At 35.0% G+C, this 22873-nt stretch overlaps 1 protein-coding gene across 1 annotated transcript in view; it reads left to right on the top strand.

Annotated features, from left to right (window-relative positions):
• The window catches only part of HGF (hepatocyte growth factor), a 50749-nt gene that overhangs the window by 4197 nt on the left and 23679 nt on the right, over positions 1-22873 (top strand). The window contains exons 2-6 of the mRNA XM_053463536.1: positions 8284-8449; positions 11026-11138; positions 13191-13305; positions 17506-17648; positions 18148-18268. Coding sequence (XP_053319511.1) covers positions 8284-8449; positions 11026-11138; positions 13191-13305; positions 17506-17648; positions 18148-18268 — 658 coding nt within the window. The remainder of the gene's footprint in view (positions 1-8283; positions 8450-11025; positions 11139-13190; positions 13306-17505; positions 17649-18147; positions 18269-22873) is intronic.

The raw sequence follows: 22873 nt of genomic DNA, 5'->3' as shown, positions 1-22873 counted from the left end.
TCATCCAGACAAGCTGAAAATACATAAAACAGTGCTAGCAGCAGAACAGTCAGTGTGATGCATTGAGAAACAGCAGATGTACATATTCTTAAGTAATTTAAACCGTTTACATAGAGGCTAATTGCCTTGTCAATATTATCTTAACATGAAAACATCATTTTGTGCTTTATTTATATAAATTTTCATTGCTTTAATTGGGCGCATAATTTATTTATAAAAACACAAAGCATATACTCTAAGTATAGTATAACTGTCATAAAATTAGACTTTTAAAATGTACAATAAATTAAAAGAATATGCCTATTTTTTATAGAATTTCATATGAAACTACTCATGAATGTATTGATTTCATAGGGTATTATGTAAAATGTGGTCCCCTGTTTTGTACTTAAAAGGGTATATCATACAGTATTATTCCATTAATGCAAATGTGCTAGTGATAGCTGTTTTAGTTTTAAGGGGAAAAAAATATGTCAAGTCATTGCGGTAACATGTTTTAGGTCATTGGAAAAAGAATGATAATGGATGAATCATGCGGATATATTAGGACAGCTTATTGGCAGAAATGTACAGTTCTGTGGTCAACAGTTCATTGTCTTCTGCAAGGATTTATATAAAAGTAATGTACAGTTTGTTTAGTTTACAACAATATGTTAACTGGGAAATTGTCAACATATTCAGAGGGTCTGTTTATCAACCCATTTCTCATACATGATCAGTTCTGCATTATTAGAATACCTAAGAAAAATGTATCTCTCTGTTTACCAACTGGCTGTTGGATCTACAAGGGTCAAGAATTACCCTTGTGCTGCCAGTAAAATATTTATGAAGTCCCAGTGGGGGACATCTAAGAGACAGCAACATTTTGCGTGATTATAATTTACAAGGCAGCTTCGGTTGACATTCACGTAGTGAGTTCAACTTCCACATAAAGGCAGTGGCGTACCTACCGGGGTCGCAGGGGTCGCGACTGCGACCGGGCCCCGGCGGCAGGGGGGCCCAAGCCAAGGGGCCACCCGAAATCGGGACCCGGTGGAAGGGGGGCCCAAGCCAAGGGGCCGCCCGAAACCTTTTTACGTTTTTTTTTTTTTTTTTTTTAATAAGGCAAGCCGTGCCACGGAGCTGGCAACGGCCACCTAGTGATTAGAGCAGTGTGAGGGGTGAAAGCTCCGCCCCCTCATGCTCAGACTGCAGGAGCACCGTAATGAGAGCAGCATGAGGGGTGAAAGCTCCGCCCCCTCACACAGACTGCTGGAGCTGGAGCACCAGGTGTTGTCACTCACTGACATTCTGTTTAAAAATAATACAGCAGTCTGCATCTATCAGGGCCCCAAAGTAGAAGTAGGTAGGTCAGTAAAATAATGTATTTAAAAAAAATAAAAAATTGTATGTGTGTATATGTCATTAAATTATTATTCAATTATTAATTAAATTATAAATATAAAAAGAAATCTATCTGTGTGTCTGTGGAGGGGGACAAACTGCATAAAGTTTTTTTTAAATTATTTTAAAAAATGGAGATTACTAGACTTCTTTTTATATAGATATATTTGTCTAGACACATATATAAACACTTATATATAGACACACGAGTTCAGCTCCCCAGTGTCACCTTTGTCCCCATCCAGCCAGGCACAGGATGGGCTGTTTGGGGACAAAGATGGCAAACCCTACGTGTGTTATCTGGGTGCTGGTCAGGTTCTATGTGGACAGTGTGGAGGCCAGGGCTGGTTTTGGGGTGTGCAACCTGTGATCTATGCCTGTAATTTAGTGGGTTTTATCTATACCTTTTAATGCCGTGTTTTTATGTGAATTCTAATTAATCTATACCTGCAATGCTGGGTTTTTGTGTTATTCTGTTGATCTATATCCGCTATGCTATGCTTCCATACATTATTTATGTATTCAAAGAAAAAGAGGCGCATGTACAAAAGGGGCCCTATGTACATGCGCCCCTTTTTCTTTGATTACACCCTATGTACATGCGCCCCTTTTTCTTTGATTATGCCCTATGTATATGCGTCCCTTTTTCTTTGATTACGCCCTATGTACATGCGCCCCTTTTTCTTTGATTATGCCCTATGTACATGCGCTCCTTTTTCTTTGATTATGCCCTATGTATATGCGTCCCTTTTTCTTTGATTACGTCTGGTCTTGAACATCCTGAGGAGTGTTTTGTCGGGTTGCTGCAGTGCATTGCTAGGGGAGTCTTGTTTATTATTTTTCATTTTCACTTTTTAATTTGAACACATATCACGTGATAGGGTGATCTATATTTGTTTTTAAGCCTTATTTATGTATACCTGTAAATACAGGGTTTTTATGTCTTATTCAGTTGATCTATACATGAACGTACTGTTTACATGTGTTGTTTATTTGATCTATACACGAACTACAGGGAGTAAGAGGTATGGTTTAGTGAATGAGGGACAAGGGGACTCTGGGGATGATTAAGGGGGAGAGTACCATGGTCAGGGTCAGAAGGAGGAAAGACTGCACCCTAATGTTAGGCAATTTTTTTTACCCAGAGATAAAACGCCCTTTCTGAATTTGTAGTCACTTCAGTGGACAAAATATTCAATCTGCATATTTTATTAAAAATGATTAGTGGCACTAAATTGTGGCTTCAGATGTGACATTACTTTTTTAGTGTATCGATGTACTTCCAATCCCATCACAAAAGATTCTATCTCATACATCTTCGAGCTCTGATGTAATCTTTATCTAGCATACATGGATGGTGAGGAGTTAATATTCTGTCCATTCCCTGCTACTTATTTTGGCCTTTTAACACTTTTGGTTCCTGGGATTGTAATGTGGTATTCTGTTATTGTAAAAAGTTGAAAAATTTGACAAATATGATTCAATATGTAATTTGTTGGAAAAAAAATTGTTGTGTAAAAATCATGTTTTTTGGGGGGTGGGGGGGGCCCATAACAGATTCTCGCACCCGGGCCCTGAGGCTTCTAGTTACGCCCCTGCATAAAGGTATTGAAAAGAGAAAACAAATTACAGTTTGCCGGATCACATCACATAAACATGCAATGCTGGCTTCCAGTTATAGAGTAATACTATGCCACTGACAGGGGTGAAGGTTGGCATTTGGCTTACATGTTAATACCCCAACCCCTGGTATAATCTTAACCATGCAACAAAATTGTACAATCATCTACTACAGAGAAGAATACGTAACAGTATTGGAATATTTAAAATAGTAATTTAGGTATAATATTTAAGAAATTGACCTTTTTTTCATGTTACTGTGCATCGTTACATACAATAACAGCAGGTTACCACATATCATGCCCTATAGCATAAGTAAAGATTAGTAGCACAGTTAAAGTGTAATCATCAGGGGAGGGATGGTATGATCAATCTCTGGACTAACCAAGCCAAGAGCCCTATTAACACAGCAAATAAGACAGCTTTGAGGTAGAACACAGGGGTTGCTTAGAGTAGTAGTGGACTTGTAATAGGAGCACAAAAGGGATCCGATCATGGTGTAATGCTACATATGTTACTTGTTTTCCTATACACTTTTGTGGTGAACTACAAGTAAAAGTGCCTGGCTGTGCCCCAGAATGATCTAAAACAGGTTCTCATTTTCTAATAATAATAATAATAAAAAAATATTATTATTACATGACCCAAAGCACTTACGCAGTGCTTTTATTTAGGCAAAAGTAAGTGTTGTTTACACAAAGGAAGGATAGACTGGTAGACAGACTGGTTAACTCCATTCATGTTTTTTCATTAGTCTGAGAAAACTTTCATTGGGGAAGTCTGCATTGATCAGCAGCCATTGTGTTATGTCTGAACCTATCGCCTAGGTCCCTGGCAATAGAAGCCTAGCTTTGGATAAGTCTAAATGATCTTTTCTGATGCTCCGTTATATCAATTGTAAGCGATTCCACCTTTCTAGAACAGCAGGGATGTGTTTAGTACTAAATCGGTCACTAATTTATAATGCATTTGTGAGCTTTGCATAATCATCCAAGTGACTATTTTTTGTTTTCCCGCAGGGAAACATTGGGGAGATGACACAATCTCCTAAAAAGGTCATTATGGGTACTTGAGCTGAAGCACATGTATTACATAACCCTACACCCTTTACTTTCAGCTCCGTCTTCCTGTGTTAAGTAATCAACCTCCTAGGACTACATTAGTAAGCAGATAGAAGTGAGTAACTTCTACATGTGGATATTGCTGCAGCGCATGGAAACGGCAGCTGTAACGAGAATGCTAACAGTGTCAATTAAACAATTACCCTGGGGTGCTGTAATTTATCTTACTTCAGTAGCACAGGTGAACCATAGTTCAGAGATCTGTGAAGACAATTGCTGTGCACTTCTCCTTTACTTCAATCCATGATGTCACACTTAACAGAATATTAAACTCTTACAACATTTTTTCTCCCCATCCCGTAAAATAACATAGCCTATGTTGATCTTTTTTAATTTGTTTTACTACTTTTCTTTTCTTTATCCCCCTTTGCATATGGCATCATAATCACATCTCACATAATAATGTAGTTTAATATGAACTTTGTTTTAGTTTACTTCCTTTTTTGAGAACTCCCTGTTTATGGCAACATCCTTTTATGATTAGTGGTTTCTTCCCTGCAGTCCCGTATATCTGGAAGAACGTCCATTTAACTTCCAGCTTTTTATCTCTTTTTCAATATTTAAGAACAACTTATCTCTTTATAGAAGCTCCAATTGGTGTTGATTATACCATCTGTGTTCCTGCTAACACCCGTCTTCACCCATATGCACCTATCACCCCTTTCTTATGTTTCTCTTTATTTTACATGTGAGTCTGTCCCTGTCATTTCAAGTATATCTGAATATGTTATGCTCCATTCAATATATAAAGAGCTGCATACACTGTGGAATGTAAATAATAATTTCTCATTGTAATAATGAGAAATTAGTGTCATAAAGATTCAATAAAATTGTAACAGCAGGGGAAGGCAACACAAATAAAGCAAAAAGAAAAGCATTCCCATAATAAAATCAATTTACATAAGAAACGTACAGAAGGTACAATATATAATTGTTTAGCAGTCGTTGCCAAACGGAATAACTATTTTTTTGTTGAGACATTTGCGGTGAAAATGATGGGAAATGTAGTAATTATTACACCTTTACATCTTAATGTTTTTTTCGAGATCACTCTTTTTGGACGCAGCTTTAATGGGCCTGTTGAATGGTGAAATTTGAAATATCTCATTAAATACAAACAGACACAATAAATCACATAGATTGTACAGTAGATTACAGCAACACAATTAGTGTGAATTGCTAAATCTTGACTGCATTAGAGAACTGTAGCCAGTTCACACACACTGTCTCTTTTGAAGTGTTAAATGATCCCTTGGTGTATATGAGCTATTGCAGAACTTCCAAAAGTTAAAATATTGGTTTGATGACACGTGTACTCATCTATTACAGTGAATAGACTGAGCATAATAATAGTAAAGAATGATGAGAAAATTAGTTCTCAGACAAAATAAATCAGCTCTAATAGCTGTGAAACATTAAAGACTGATTTGGGCCTATTTTTAAAGGACTTTTCATGCAAATGAAACTGAGGTTTCTTTTTTCTTTCAGAGTGATATTTTATTCTTTAATTTGGAATGAATGGTTTAGATATGTAAACAGAATATATTAAACTGAAGTCACTGTTTGCCATAGTAGACATGTGAACTATTTGGTGGAAACATGCATCGGAAATAATGGAGTTTTGTTTTTATCTTACTGAATGCCACATTATTGCACTTTGTACCTAAATGACGCAGTTTGTGCTCTGAAATATATATTACTAATGATCTCAGTTTACTTATAGTCCCTATATCGTAAGCAAGTGAATGGGTTGGCTTACCTCTTAATCCTCAAGGACTTTTAGGGCAGTTGTACATTCTATCATACGTATTGTCTAATGCAACAACATAGAGCTATATTTAGCTCTAAAAAATGCAGGCTTAGTCAATATGGCCTTGTAGGCTAGCAATCTCCTTTTCTATGACTGAAGAAAGACATGGGAGATGTCTTTGATTCCTTCCAGTAGACCACAAGAATGTACCATAACGCATTTATGAGGTAGCCATTGTTCCTCCACATCTTCTGATCTTCAAGTGAATGGATTATGGAACTGAAAGGTCACGACCATTTTGGAGATTTGGTTCCCGCTTCTTCTTCATAAATGAAGAATATCATCATGCCTAGCCTTTAGGACTACAATCATGTGTCCCTATCCGAGACCACTTGGACTTTGTGTCTATTTTGGCATCTATATTAATATTTAAAATTATTAATACAAACAGCACAGATGTTAGAAATGTTCATTTATGGCTGTACACACCTACTAATCTACATCGGTATCTCCAAAAATCATATTTCTGATGACTTCCTCATGCCCACGTTCTGCCCTTCTGACTCTTATCCATGGCCTGCCTCACTACCTTTTCCGTTAATTTTGTTATATGATTATTTATTATTCCTGTTACTACATGGGCACCTTAAAACTACATTATTATAAATCCCAATCATGGAAAACTGGAATATATATACAATTTCTGAGGACACATCCTTAACCGAAACTGGTTAAGGCCTGTTTTATCTCAACATAAAAATAATTCAAAAAACGAAAATGTAATTAAAGAATCAATTTTGCATATGATAATGTGATCCAGTACAGATTGCTAGGGAAGTAAATTTCAAAAGACAAAACATAATGTCATATTTGGAAACGTAAATGTTCCTTGTTATTTCATTACTACTGTTAGAATGAAGCATTTTTTTCCTTAGACTCGAATGATATAATTTGCAGAAACTTGGCTTTGATGAATGCTTGATTTATATGTTGTGTGGAACACGCTGTGTCTTATATTGTCTCCTAAAAATTACTACTAATTTAGAATAAATGGAAAATTGGTGCACAGCTGCAGTATATCATTTTACAGCAGAGATACGGCAGGTGAAGTGGATATGAAATGATATTAAATGTCATTTGTTCTTTCCAGAGGTAACATTACAGATCTGAAAGCATTTTAAAACAAGAAAGTTATGAATTAGCTCAGAGATTAGATATCAAAACATTCTATACATGACATTCCTGCCCCTTCAGGTTCCTTTAAACATTTCAAATTTTTGTATATCTACACAGAGTACGGACATTTTTATTTTGTTCATGTTGTTTGTACTGATTAGTATGTTTTACTATGATCTGTTCCCCAAAACGTAGTACTATACCCCAATATTCTATATAGAAGACTGCACAAGGAACATGTTGAAAGATCAAAGATTTCAGTTATAATGATGGTATTTATTTAAGGTATAAAACGAAAGTAATGGTCATTTGGCCATTAGACTGGAAAAGTGATTTTGAAACTTTTATCCTGGGTAAAAAAGAGGCCTATTCACTAAACTGCGAGTACATGCCAAAAATGCGAGTCGAGCATGTACTCACACGAGTTGGACAAAAGACTAGCTTGCAAATACACTAAAGACAAATCACATTAGCACTGAGTCAATATCACATTTGTTGTACTGTGGGGCACCAGGATTCTCAGTGGGATGAGGGAGCCAGATGCAGAGGAAAAACTACGACAACAAAAATCACTTAATGGCAGCAGAACATTTTTTATATACTTCTCTGCACCAGCAGTCCCCGTGATTGAACGTTACGCCTCATCATCCATAGACTTGGATGGACCCTGTTCAGGTTTGTAGACATTACCCAAGTCTACGGAGGACACAAGACAGCTTTCAAACACTGGTGGCCTCTGGTGCACAGGACGTGTTCAAAAAATGTTTTATGAAGTCAATTCACAGAACCTGGATTTATAAAGATCCAGTTCAACCTCCTTGTATGACAAAAATGCTATTGCAGACCCATCTGAATGCATAACATAGCTGAGATGATGGCCTTTTTTCAATCAGCTTTAGTAAATAAATGTCCATTGTATTTACTCTAGTTTACCTATATTTTTTGAGTAAATATACATAAAATATAAGAAGAAATGGTGGGAGATCTTTAAGTACTGATGATTGGACAGAGAAAGGATGTAAAACCTAGTTTGATGAAGGTCAATGAAATGCAAGCAAATATTACAAGCCCCAAGTGCTGGAAATGGTAACATAAAATCTAGTGGCTTTTTAAGGAACACAATCGTGAAAAATGCAACATTACACACACACACACATATATTGATGTATACACATACATGTACAATATTTTATGTCTAATTTTGCCACTCATTTTCTGATTGTTTTTCCTCAGAGGGAAAAGGAAAGAAACGCAACACTCTACATGACTACAGAAAGACTGCCGACACCACTTTAACCAAACATAACAACGCACACGAGGTGAAAACAAAAATTTTCAACACCACCGAAAACTGCGCTAAGAGATGTAGCAGAAATAAAGGACTTTCTTTTACATGCAAGTAAGTCGTCTTTCTGTCAAAGATCTAGACTTCCTTCTTGTTTTATGTCCCAGATAAAACTCAGCACACTTGTATTGCATGGATTTCTGGGCAATTTTCTACAAATCTCTGAAAAGGTTGTTGTGTAATGTTTGAATTATGTTCTAGAACTATGTTTCTCATCTACTGGTCTCTCTTCAGGCATGTGGAAGTTATTTAACGGTGGTTTTTACTTTTTAAAAGAATTTTTTTTGTTTTGGAACAATACAATTGTCAAGAGAACGCAAAAACTTCAATAATTCATAGATAAGGTGTACCATTGTGATAATGATTTCTACAGGCTCGTGCGTTGCATAAAATTAGAGTAGCACAATACATTTTTAAAAGAAGCCATGTCACTCAGTGTTGCTTTTCCCTTGAGTACAAGTCTCTCAGTCCTATTTCCGGTGCAGTGGGGTTTATTAAAGGATGCCGACGCTGAGCAGGATTGTAACACCCACACAGTACGGATTCTCTGTCATCACCCCAGCTTTCTTGTGTAAAACCTACGTTGTATGCTGTTTAGCAAGAATATTACCGAAGAACATTGATTTAATGTGTGAGGTTTGTTTACTTTACATTGGAATACATTAGCATGTAAATTAATAGCTGGCTAATATACCTAGGAAAGAGAAAAACTACATTTTGTAGTTGAGCCAAAGTTGAGGTTGAACAAAGGAACAGTCATGCAAAACAAATATGTTTTTTTAACAGGATTGTTCCTTCAGCCTCCCCATGAACAATGAAGGATTTCTGTAGGAAAAAAATCTGCCAAGCAATTTGCCCTCCATCTTGCAGAATCGGTTTAGAAGCCCAACTAGCCATTCTTGGGAACTTCCTATGGTAGGATTCATGGAGTTGTCCCTCTTCTGGGATGGCTTCATGAAGGGATGGGCTAGCCCAAGTAAGCTTTTAGTGGAAAGGAACTGGACATGGAGCAGGGATAAAATGGGTGGGGAATACACAGAACATGGGTGGGGAGCAGGCTTGGCCAAATGCTGCTTCCCTGCCTCGAGAAACTGACCTGGATGATGCAAGGCTTCATCAGGAGACTCCAGATCAAATCCATAGAGGTATGCCTGTGGCCTGGAGAGGTGATGGCTAGGTTCAATAGTGAAACAACATTTCCAAGAAAGTAAACAAGCATACTTTTCTGTGACAATTGGGTTCATTCACTAAAGGAAAAGTTGGTAAGAACTTTTTCAGGAGAGTTGTGGTTTTAACACCTCGGCTTCACTATACGTTATGAAGGTCCAGCTCCAGTGAGCTGCATGAAGAGCTTGGCTAGCCCTGTATGAATAGCTGAATGAGTAAGATTTCTCTAAAGTCTCCACACCCATTGAATTATGTATTATACAGGGGCAGCTCAGCCCTTCTTGCTGGAGAAACCTGACAGTGTTGGCCCTTCATAATGAATCGTGAATGTGGGAGCTGAAACAAAACCTTTCCTGCAAACTCTCCCCTTAATGGATATACCCCATTGACAGATTGAGCAAACAGTAAATTGATTAAAAAATATATACAAAACAAATTTCATTCATGCTAGTGCTTTAGCTCTGTCCCCAATATTATCTTTTCCCCTATCTGGAAGAACATCTATTAAATGCACCACTCCTTTTAATCTCCAATGCATCTTTCTGGCTCATTGTTTGGATGTCACATGTTTCTACAAATAACTCTGCAGCTGCAGAGCTCCAAGAAGACATCTGCACAAGTCAGAGAGGCCCTGAAAGGAAACATATGTAAACTTGGTTCACTTAGAGCTTTAAGTGATGATTACCGAACACATGCGTGGTGGATACACACATGGTTGTTCTGATGCAGTTACATAAACCCAAAAACTCAAGTTATTCACTGATCTTATTCAGGGCTGTACAAGCAGAACAGTGGCACTTGTTAGTATCCCAGGCATGAAGTTTTTTTTTTTTGAGAAAGGGACTACTTGACTATTATTTTTTTTTAGCGAAAACTTAGATAAAAATTACATATTGGGTTTTGCAGAATAGTTGTGGGTGGAATAGGCCTTTACCAAGAACGCATGTGTTTTGCAAGTAAAAATTAACTATGTACTAGCATTTTATAATTCCGGTCTTATTCTCCTTTTTGCATCCATTCATTTCACTGCATGCATCCTTTAGTTCATGGAAATTGAAAATAAGAATTGTCTTATTGTTATCCTTCTCCTTGCCGCCCCTGTAGTTGAAGAGACCTCTAAACTTTGGAAAGCTCATATGAGGCTACATGCTTTTTTATGTTTCATACCTAAGTATGCCTTTTAGTAGAGGCAGCCATGAGAAGGAGACAAACAGCTAATTTTGTAATTCCTGTAACTAAATAATGCATGCACTGGTTTGTCTGCAGTAAAATGGACTGTTTAAAAAAATATTAATATCTAGGTAACTATGCAATACACATTCAGTAACACTGAAACTGCTTAGCAGTGTAAAGAATCGGCATTTTAGTATTTCAAGAGTATTGCTGCACAAAAGACTGAATTATTTTGGGAAAATAAAAGAAAATGTGAGTTTAATGTTAACCAAAGTATTTATTCCCTCCAGGGCATTTGCTTTTGATAAAAGAACAAAGAGGTGCCACTGGTTCTCATTCAATAGTGTGTCAACCGGTATAAAGAAGAAATATGACAACACATTTGAACTTTATGAAAAGAAAGGTAACACTAATTACTTCTCAAAAATATTTTTAGCAAATGTTTCTTCATGTCTTGTTTTTCTTTTGAAGGGACCTACAATAAAAACTGAATGATTACTGGTTATAGAGTTTAATGTAGAGTCACATACTCTTCCAGTGCATCAGATGCAGAAGGGACCTCTGGAGTGACTCGACATCTTACTCTATGAACATCAGTCCACAAAACACAAATTTCTTTAATGTTGGCCCGTAAATAAAAATAATTTGTTACACAGAGAAGGTGATTGTAAATTGTCCAGCTACAAGTATGCTGGCTTGATCGTGTGGTATCTGGGCTCTGGCCCAACCTATGGAGCTAGCCCTTCGGTGAAACAGGTCCATCTGCGTGTGTGGAGAGTATGAGGACTTACTGGTGGAGAGGGGCACACTTAAAGCCTGCTCTAGCCATATATTCGTAGATAAATTAATATTCTTTTGTTAGACCATAAATTTAAAAACATTAATAGAATACTGCCTTAGGAAAACAACAAAGAGCATGTATTTCAGGATTTCCTGAATGTTAGAAGAGATAAGAGCTTGCAGAGAAATGATATAAAAAATTAAGGTTTATTATTTTAAAATACAAAGGAATATTGTATTGTAAAATAACATTTAAGTAATTGTCTACTTTGTCCCATCATTAGATGAGTTTTAAAGTTGTTTTATTTTTATTTTGAAAGGCCCTTATTAATTCAATAATGTAAGGCAACAGAACATACATTGGTATGGGCCCATTTAAAACCTTTAAATGCCCCCTTTACCCTACAGACTTTTAATATCCACAGGTATAGTGAATCGTTTCATAACGCACAATATAAAAAAATATTGCTTTTTATAGCATTATCATTTTATAATGATTTGTTAATATACATATTTACACTGCATACTTCCCATCTTGTTAGTGTTACCCAGAGAGAAGTTAAAACATAACGTTCTATACAAATACCAAGAATACATGTCACTTCTATATGTAATTTACATGTAAGTTTCTTTGTTCCTTGGAGATAGCAAGGTTGGCTTTCTACTTGCTTACATTCTTATTTTCAGTGAGCTTTTAGTTGTCCGAAATCTTGCTGGAAGCAATAGAAGCTAAAGTATATAAAGTTCATACCCCTATTCTAGGCTTATGTTTTGGTTACCATATAAATATGCATAATTATATTTTTATTTTTAAGGAATAGATTGTGAAAGACAATTTTTTGGCTGTGTATTAATTTACTAAAACAAAATGAGAGCAATTTAGATGCTAATGTACCCAACATTCATACTGCGGTGCTCTCTACTCTCCCTTAGCAAGACAAATAAACCTAGAGGTCAAGAACGGATGTGCTGGCAGGTATTGGTAGACACTGAATTTCCAGATGCAAATAAAGTAACTATTATCTGAAAGGCATTTAATAAACAAAAGATAGGAGACAAAATGGAATGCTGAACAGGTTTCACTCCAATAAGCCTTAATCACTGCATAATACCAAGTTTTTAAGAGAATTTGTAATGTTTAACTTAAAGCGTTTTTTATTCCAATGTGACTTATATGATTTTTTAATAACCGGTACATGATTTTTGCCATTTAATTTTTACTTCTCTGATTAAATTTACTTTGTGACTATTTATACCACTAGGGGACTTTTGGGTGACCTGTCCTCTGCATACGTGTTTACCATTAAAAGGAAATTGAATTTGTTATTGCTTTCATTTTAAGAAACAATTAATCTGTGTGGGGTTATTAACTGGATGTGCGCATTTAACTGCTGCAGGTCCCGATTAGGTTGTGCCCATGATTAAGCATTTTTTATATTTCTGTCCCATATCTCATTCTTTTACGGCTTTTCTTTGGCTAATAGAGTTGATTTGAAGACACACATAGAATGAAGATCATGATAATACCTGCCAGAATTTGCATCCTTATTAACATGCTTCCCCTGTTAAAGGCTGATGTATGAATGTGTTATAATTATGCCTATTATGCCTTTTTTGGAAATTTATTGTGAAAGGTGTTTTTTGTGTATATTAATATATTATTACTTAATATTAGATTATATCAGAGACTGTATTCATGGAAAGGGCAGTAATTATAAAGGCACCAGGAATGTGACAAAGAGAGGGCTTGCATGCCAGTCGTGGACTTCAATGATACCCCATGAGCATAGGTAAGAATACAAATGCACTCATTGATAGTTAATTTTGTAAAAAATATATGGTGATGTATATTTTATATATTATATTAAATTACCACGCTTCTAACACCCCCCCAAAAAAACAGAGGCACCATTTCCCCCAAATTGCTTGTATTTTCATCTTTGAAGAATGGAATTCATTCAAAAGTGTATTTTATACTTGATAGCACCACCTTCATAAGTGATGAACTCAATATCTTTACTGATTCTACCGTATTGAATCCTTTCTTGAACTGTGTTTGAAAATGTCCTACCTCAAGTCTCAATGGATGTTCTCATGTTCTTTGCATATTTCTTCTAATGCTACAGTCTTGGATATATTGTTACATACACCACCTATATACTTGTGTATATACATAAGCAAATATGTAGAAAGGGTTATAATATTAAGACACACCAATAATAAAACCATAACTCTGTGTTAGTGGAAGCATGTTTTTCAAATTAATTAAAGTTGTTTTAAAAAACAAGACAGGTCAATTTTGAAAATGGTTAAATTTAATGTGTTCTACAATTATGTAAAAATAGTACAAAAAAACAAACAAACAAAGTTTGAATATGATCTATGGATGATAAGTACATTTTAATTGCTGCGTATTGCATTGCTGAATTATTGATATTTCCAAACGCATTAAGATTTAACGTGTGGTTGACAAAGGTCAAAAGACAAGAATAGCCACAGCTTAAAGTATCCCCACCTCCAATCAGGGTGCAAGCTGGTTTCATTGTTAAATTTTATTTCATGCTGTAGTGTTGGAACATAAAAGGTCATTTGACAAATGGAGTAGCTGCACGCGATTATGTTTAATAAGGAGAAATTGATGATGTCATCAGGAAAGGCTGATGTGCAAAGCAGTAATGGGAACATATTAAACACATGCACATTTGCTCTTTGTTAATGTGTGGGCTGGAATGAAGAAGAAAAAAAAACAAGTTTGTCGCAACATCTGTTTTCAGGAAGGGAGTTTGTGTTTATCTAAAAGAATGTTATTGCAAAAAAAAATGAAATGTAGGGTATTTTCCACTAGTGTTTTGTAACGAGTGTAATGTCCTGTTTTATCTCTAGCTCTGATCTGGGTTATGTCTAATGCATCCACCGAGAACACCCCCTTTATCTTGCTAGTTAGTGACATATTTATAGTATTTGTATCAACAGGCATTTACAATGAATATTTTCATTCATTAATTTGTTTAATTATAGAGTTGCGATTATGAATCACAGATTTACATATTTCCAAATACCAAACAAGCAGACTAGATGTATGAGATATGGTGTATTATTCAGCAGAAAACATCTTGAAATTGTGTTTGAAATTGTTGTAAACTTAGATTTATAAGGTTAATGTTAAATATGCCACTTTAAGTTAATAACTAATGTCTGGCATTGCATCATTGCCTCATAAAACTCCCAATCCAGGAAACCATGAAAGGTCCAAGATGGGGCGGCCATATATTTGTCTCAGAGCTATATTCATAAAAATGCTTCAAAAGTATGTTAATGTGGAACAATTGACACCTTAGGTGCATTAATATAGGTGTAGCCTGTTAATTAATGATATTGTATGAAAAAATATTTTGACTACCATTAACCAACCAAAGCATGTAGATTACTTCAGGTTGCTAACTTCTAATTTATATTAAAAAAGCCTTGTGAGCTATCGGTCAATTTATTTCTGAAGAATTTACTTCTAGGGCATTGTCTCTCAGCCTATAATACAATGTGTTCTTCACATGTACAGTGCTGGTTCTTGTTTCCCCAAATGATCTAAAGTCTTAAGTAGATCATGATAACCCCTATTGTGTCAGAATATAAAGAGATGTAGAGTCACACAAATGAACCTTAGAGGTCTCGTCTTCAGATGGACTGAAAGTACAACTTTCTCTGTTTTTTTGTTTTGTTTTTAAGTCATCTGGAAGTATTCATCCCCCAAGGTGTGTGTGTGTGTGTGTATATAATTAAACAGGTTTCCTGAATTAGTCTACTGTATACCAATAGAGATACATTCACAACCAGGACTATTGGTGACTCACAAGGACTTGTTGGTTAAACACTGCCAGAAGAGGACAATGAATGCCTATTTAAGAACCTTTAATGTTCTATAATGGAAGATTAATGGCCATGCCCAAAAAACAAGGTTTTATGGGTACCCCATTGTGCTTCATTAACTTTTCAATGAATCTTGTCAGACCTGTGATAGAAGGATAGGATGGAGGAATGTTTAAGAATCCCTAAAACAGTTCTTATGGGCAGATTAAAAATGTATACGACTTTAAAAATGTCACCTTGCTTAACTCCATACATTGGATTTCAACAATATTTAGTACTCCAAATAACTGTATTTCAGCTAGTGAAAGGAAGAGAGACTGACATTATTTTTGTTTTCAGCACTATACACACACAGGGATTATTAAAACATGTCTTATGTTATTCCTATTATCTATATCATTTTCTGTGTAAAAGGGGGCTCTGCAACACATGTATTTTGGCTTGAAACCAATAATATCGTTAGTCTGAAGATGTTAAAGCTTCTTGAATAATCAGCTGCTACAAAACAGAGTGCTAATTAATAATGCGTACATTGCCTGCTGCTAATTAATATTGCTAATTTTGGGAGCGTTACTGTGGCTAAAGTTACCACTGACATATGTGACACATGTGAATTATGGTTGATACTAGGGGAGTATTGACAATTAGTTTCCCAAAGTGTTAGGAGTAAATGATGACCTTCATGCTATCTGTGACCTATTCACCATGCTGATAAATCCCTGGTTGTAGATGTAGAAGCACAGCAGGGGATGTGAGATATGGAAGCAGCAGAGACAGAACTTGCCATGCAAGGTTATTTACAATACATAATCAGTAGTTTGTCTTTATAGAATACAAAGGAAACCTCTGCAACAGCTTTATCATAATTAACTACTTAATTATGATAAACAACTACTCTTAGTACATTTGAAGAGCAGACACACTATCATCGAACAACACAATTAGGATCAATGTTCATTCTAATTTTTAGTAGTTGTGTACGCAGAAATCTTATGTTGTGCAAAAAATTTTCCTGTTGCTTGTGCAAGCGTAAAACTGAAATAGTTTCAAGATAATTTTGTATTACTAAAATGCAATCTAAGAAGTTGTGTTTATTGTTTTTAATGATTTAATTATATACTTTGACATTTGAAATAACTTTGCTTAGTTTGTTGTTAAATTAAATAAAAAATCAAGGAAGGTTCCCCGAATGTCAACTTGTGTATATATTTATGTATTATGTATTATGGAGTGGCTGTGTGTATCTTTGTATATATGTGTATATTGTATGTATGTTGTATGTGTGCATGTATGTGTAAAGTGTTAGAGTGGGTGTATGAATGTACATATGTATGGTGTTAAAGTTGCCGTGTTAATCTTTATCCCCAACCACCACCATTTCCATCCCCTTCTCTTAGCACAGTCCAATTTATATTTATACAAACACATTGTTCTCCTCATTTTCCCATTCTAGAGTCAACCTTGACTTTATTGATCAAATAGTACAATAAAAGCATAGGGATTTGGGATAGTGCGCAGGCAACTATTTTTTTGGTGTTTTCTAAAAACAGCAAATATGTCCCTTTCTGTCTGTGGAAACATTATGTCACGTGTGCCATGATCCCCATGGCCATGACATAATGTATGCAAAGTCATAGCATCATCGGCAGTGGAGGATCCTTGTGTAGATGTAGGGTGAAAGATTGGGGGTGCAGCCAATGCACCGTTTCACTAGGAGAAGATTGTCCTTAAATAAAATTATTAACAAAAATATTTTTTTGTCTACTAATGATGCAAGCAGGAGGTTCTAAATGGTAACCTTACCTAGGGGAAATGTGCATGTTAATCCTATTCTGTCAGTTAGGGCGCTGCATGGGGCATTCTGGTTGGCATTGGGCACCACCTAGCTCTGTTGTTCAAAATCAACAGAATCAACAGAATCAATTAACAATTTCATGAAATGCCCACTACTTTAAAAAAAAAAAAAGGGAGAAGAAGCTAGGCATGACATATTGATACACAAATTTAATGACCAATGTTTTTCGTATTAAATAAATACTAAAAACTGATATCTTAGACTGTTTTAGAAAAACCATCAATAAAACATTTGCACGCACTCTTATGCTGTACTGTCATTTTAAAACTAGCTTTTTGCCTTCGAGCTATCGAGGTAAAGACCTTAAGGAGAACTATTGCCGGAACCCCAGAGGAGAAGAGGGAGGTCCTTGGTGTTTCACCAAGAGTCCAGAGGTTCGTCATGAAGTATGTGGCATCCCGTTTTGCTCAGAAGGTATTTAAATACCAAAATTGTTTTTTCTATTATGTTTAATAACTATATATTTTTTTCTTTTCTGATTTGCACCATACAATTAATGCTGATAGCAGTTACAAATGTGCATCAGATATTCCAAATGCTTAATTTTCTTTTTGATTATTTAAATACATGTATTTTAAAGGGTAACTTTATAAATAAATTGTTTACCTTTGATCAGAGAGTATTTATGGAATATTTGATAGCGAAAAGGACATGTCATTTTATAATTTCATATAGGATATCAAGTTTGTTACACTTTTTTAAACCTTATCATTAATTTAGAAAATAATCAAAATAAATGAAAACAAGATCTCAATAATGTTGTAATTCATTAATTTACTTTTAATATTCCTGTAAGATGTGGCATATATACAATTTAAAACCAGTTATAATGTATATTGTATTTAGGGATGTACAGGACACTCCTTTGTAGGAGCTATTGATTTAAATAAGTAAATCATGTTTTCATTTCCAGTGGAATGTGTGTCTTGTAATGGCGAGCACTACAGAGGGCCAATGGACTATACAGAGTCAGGAAAAGAATGTCAACGTTGGGATCTACAAAGACCGCACAGGCATAAATTTCGTCCAGAGAGGTAAGAGTTTTTGATATACTTTTTAAACAAAAAAAAAATATGATTTGGTATTTAAAATATTTAAAGCAGATAAAAGTTTGTGTAAAATAATAAGCAAATATGAAAACAAATACATAGATACTTTAAAAAAAAGCCGCTGCTCAAGTCTAACTGTTTGATTTATAGTTTAAGATAAACGTTAGATGAAAAATTCAGGACCATTTATTTGAGTCTATTCACTAAGAAATGGAATGGTCAGTCGAGTTAAAGGTCAACTCAAAGGATTAGAAGTGACTGAGGTCTCATGGCCCCCCGCATTCTAACGCTTACAAAATAACCCACAGATTCACCAAAATACAAGAAGTTTGCTTGTGTCTGTGGCTTAAAATATTCTTTTCAATCGCGGCCAAGAGAGCTGAGTGCGGGGCGCTAACTACCTCTTCCCCCACCCACTATGCGGTGGGGCAGAAATAATATAATGAACATGGGTATCTTCAATTATACCTCCCTCAAGTAAAATAACTTTTACCACTAAGAAACGCAGGTAGTGGAATGAATTCCATTCAAGCACCCTTTAGTGTCCCACTTTAGTCTTTTTGCACCAATAAAAGTTACAATCGGGTCATTTTGTTAATTAAAGAACTATATTGCCTACTGCTAGGTATAATGCTGATTCAATTTATGCTACCTTTTCTGTGATTTGTTTTAACAGTAGTTCTGGCTATTTTTAAAACTATAGTGTAAAGTATGTTAAACTATTTTTTTCCAATTGCAATTTAATACAAAGCATTGGACTCCAAGTTGGACTCCAGTCCTAGTTACTTAAAGAAATTAGGAACTAAATGTATGCTGACTTTAAACCACTTCAAATGTCACATCTTCTTCAAAATAATGTTCATCAAGACAAAAGGTGGCTTGAATTTAATATCAATGTTGAACTCAATATCAGTTTTCCAACCAGAAAGCAGTCCGACCAGGAAATTGATTGTTCCCTTAAATGTCAGTGAAATTGTTTCTGAAATCCTAAGTTAACACAATATAATGTTTCTTCTTGTGCCTATTCAAAATCACATATATTTAAATCGATATGGACATAAATGTGTTCCATATTATTGTACCTAAACATCTCATTTAACTGCAATGTATATTTTTCATACGTTTAAGGGATACATTTCATAGAGTTGGGTTGTTAAGGACAGTTACTCCATGGCCTTAGTCAAATAATAATTGCAGTCCGGCACCAAACCATTAAATAAAAGAAATATTTTGGCGTGATTGTGGCATATTATTATCGCATAAATGGCTTAAGATGATACCTTGCTAAGCACGCACCAAGACTCTATACTACTTAACAGCATTGTAGAAGGTCAGAGCTATACAAAGTGTAAATATGCAGGATTACCAATGAGCCGCTAAAGTTTTGGTTTCTTAGGAAAGTCACCATCATCTGTTTGCATAGGTGGTCACATATGGTGGTACAGAGCACAATGTGTACTGTGTCCAAGGTAACCTCACTTGCCTGCCAAGCAATATTATATCTATCTATCTATCTATCTATCTATCTATCTATATACAGACACATATTATATATATATATATATATATATATATATATATATATACATATACACAGACATAAGTACATATACACATAGTGCCATAGTGCCATCATATTCTGTAGAGCTGTACAGTGGGTAAGCAGAACATAACTAGTGCACCAAATAACAGTTTGGACTAATAATGTTCAACATACCTAAACATGCACATTGGGTATCACTAAAAATGTATGTATGTATGGAAGCAGTTTGACCTTCTTCCAAAATGCATCTACCTTCTCTTAAAAATTACATCTAAATATATTATATGATCGAGGGATATGAAAAACCAGAAGTGTCAGTTTTATGTTTTTTTAAAGGATTACTGGCCTGAAATCACTGCTTTGTCTTTCACGCAGACACATGAATCAAACCATCATAATAATAGGAAACAAATGAGCGATTCTGGGGCAAAGTAGAGGAGTCTCCTCAGCAACCCATGGAATCCTCCTGCTGATTGCTCAACTTTTACGATTTTGCACCAGAATCGCCCTTTGTTATAACCCCCCATTGTGTCTCTTTGACAAAGCAGTCAAAAGGTTACTGGTTTAGCAAATTCCCATGACTGAATGCATTTCTTACACAGGTAATGGGCTATTACTCCATTTTCTCTGGACTGTATCCACTTACCTAACAGGCAAGTACAGGAATAAAAAATAATGAATGAATATGAATAAATACATTCTGTAAGTGCATGCTTTCATTTTTAGGTTTACAAAGTTACATAGGAACAGTAGAAAAGGACTGCTTGGCACCTCTAGTATACCCTTCTTGAATACATTTCTACTGTTGTTTTTTAGAATAGCTTTATGTACATCTACAATTTTTTTACATAACCCTTCAGTTTTACACCCTCTAACCTTAAATCACATCTAGTCCTGACGCTTCTTTTTTTTCTAACAGATAAGTTCAATCAAAAGAAAAAAAAAAAGCTGATTGATAATTCCACATGCCATGTGAACTTTAAAAAAAATATATAATTTTTTATTAGTTATATTCATATCTATAATATATGAGTTTCTATAATTCCCCCTCAGTCTTCCTGTCAGCAAAGAATTTTGTAATATACTCCAACCTGTCACAATGAAGTATATTAAATTAAAAGCAAAAATTTCAAGTTGCTGTTGCCAGTAAAGAACTGACATCTGACATTAAGCAGTGACCGCTCATCAAACAAGATCTAAGCTGTGAGACATTGATTGGACCTGTTGTAGTTTAACGACGATTACCAATTTATCTTCTACCCAGATGCATATTCAGAATTGTTGTACTGAGAAAATGTTTTACCCTAGGTGAGCCATGGTCCAAACTGCTTTGAAATAAAAGTATTTTTTTTTAAGATGAAAAAAAGTAATGAAATCATTAAATACTTAAAGCATATTTGTTGCTTTCCCCAAAAAGGCGTGAAGGTTATCAGCTCCTCTTTAAGGCTTGGAAGCTCAGATGATTATTTAGAATAATGACACTAGGGTCAATATTATATCTCAGGCTAACTTTTATTTTGGTTTATATTTAAAAAGCCAATATAAAATACTTATTATGGGTGATCGATAGTAAACCGCACCATAAAATCACTGGAAGAAAAACATAATTTATGTATAGTGTAATGAAATTCTCAACCAAATTACAATATTGAGTGATACGTTGGCTAGAATAAAGAAGAGTAGCTATTTCCATCTGAAAATAGGCCATTGATAAAACAAATCAGTTCAGTGAATGAGTTAAACAAAACAAAAAAAACATCAGATGTACAACATGTTATACATGTGTAAGATACCAATGACCAGTGTGGTGGGAAGAAATCAAAGAATGAGCCAAGAGCCCCAATGGTTCCCCTAAGGGGAACATCCATTGTTGCATTACTGTTAAAGCAATCTGTTGCTTTTCTCAAATCCTACAGTTCTATACACCCAATCAACCCATGTAATGATGCTTACCAACAGTAATAAAGCAAATAAGTGTATTAGAAACCCATGAGAGCAACCATTGAAACTGTGTTCTCAGGATCTGCATACTTATCCCCCCACTATTATCATCCCTCCTATTCCTACATCGTTGACAGTTGAAGAGAAGGGATACACAAGAGGACATGGAATTAATAGTTTAACCACCATCCCAGCTTTCCAAAGGCTTAAACTAAATAGCCACTTAAAATATTCTAACTATTCATATAGATTAAAGTATAGCTGTTGAATATGATTGAACAACCCTAATGCATTTTAGTAGTGTATTTGACAAGACCATCGTTAAATTACTTTCAGATATCCAAACATTCTTCGTCTGACTACATTTTATTCAAAGAATACATTAAACAGTACATGTGTAAGAAACATGTTTTAAGGACCCAAAGCTAATAAAAAGGAGGAAATATCATACTTTTTCCAGGTAGTAGATTTAAAGACGTAACAGATACAAAAAATCTGTGAAGGAAATCATTTTCTCTATTGCTCTTTATGAGTCATTTTAATTCTACCACAAATCCACATTTTGGATTAAAACTTTCCCCCAGATCTTTAACTTGTGTTTTTTTTTTTTTAGAGTTGGTATAAAGCATCTGTGTTTTTTTAATATTTGTGCTTGATACACCTTTAAGTTAGTCCACAGCTGCATATTATTTTTAATAGAGCTTATAAAATCATATTTCTGTAAACCACTTAAAATAATACTGTAGAATAATAAGACATTTTAGCCTCTGGCTACATCATGATCGCAGACTTAATTTCTTCATAATAAACTGTATACATCAAATTATTAGTATATCATAAAAATCTGCACAGCTGCAGGCTTAAGAACGGCGGTTGTTACTGCATTGTCTTGCGGTATGAGTTACGGACATAAATGGTCACATGACATTATATATACACTAATATTTATATGTATATATATATATATATATATATATATATATATATATATATATATATATATATACAGAGAGAGAGAGAGAAAAAAAAACTATATTTAATATTTTATATTGTGAGAAAGTCATGTCTCATTAATGTTCTAATATTAAAGAATCATAGTATGCTTG

This window comes from Spea bombifrons, chromosome 4, assembly GCF_027358695.1.
Source record: "Spea bombifrons isolate aSpeBom1 chromosome 4, aSpeBom1.2.pri, whole genome shotgun sequence".
NCBI lineage: Eukaryota > Metazoa > Chordata > Amphibia > Anura > Pelobatidae > Spea > Spea bombifrons.
This window is presented reverse-complemented; position numbering and strand designations above follow the sequence as displayed.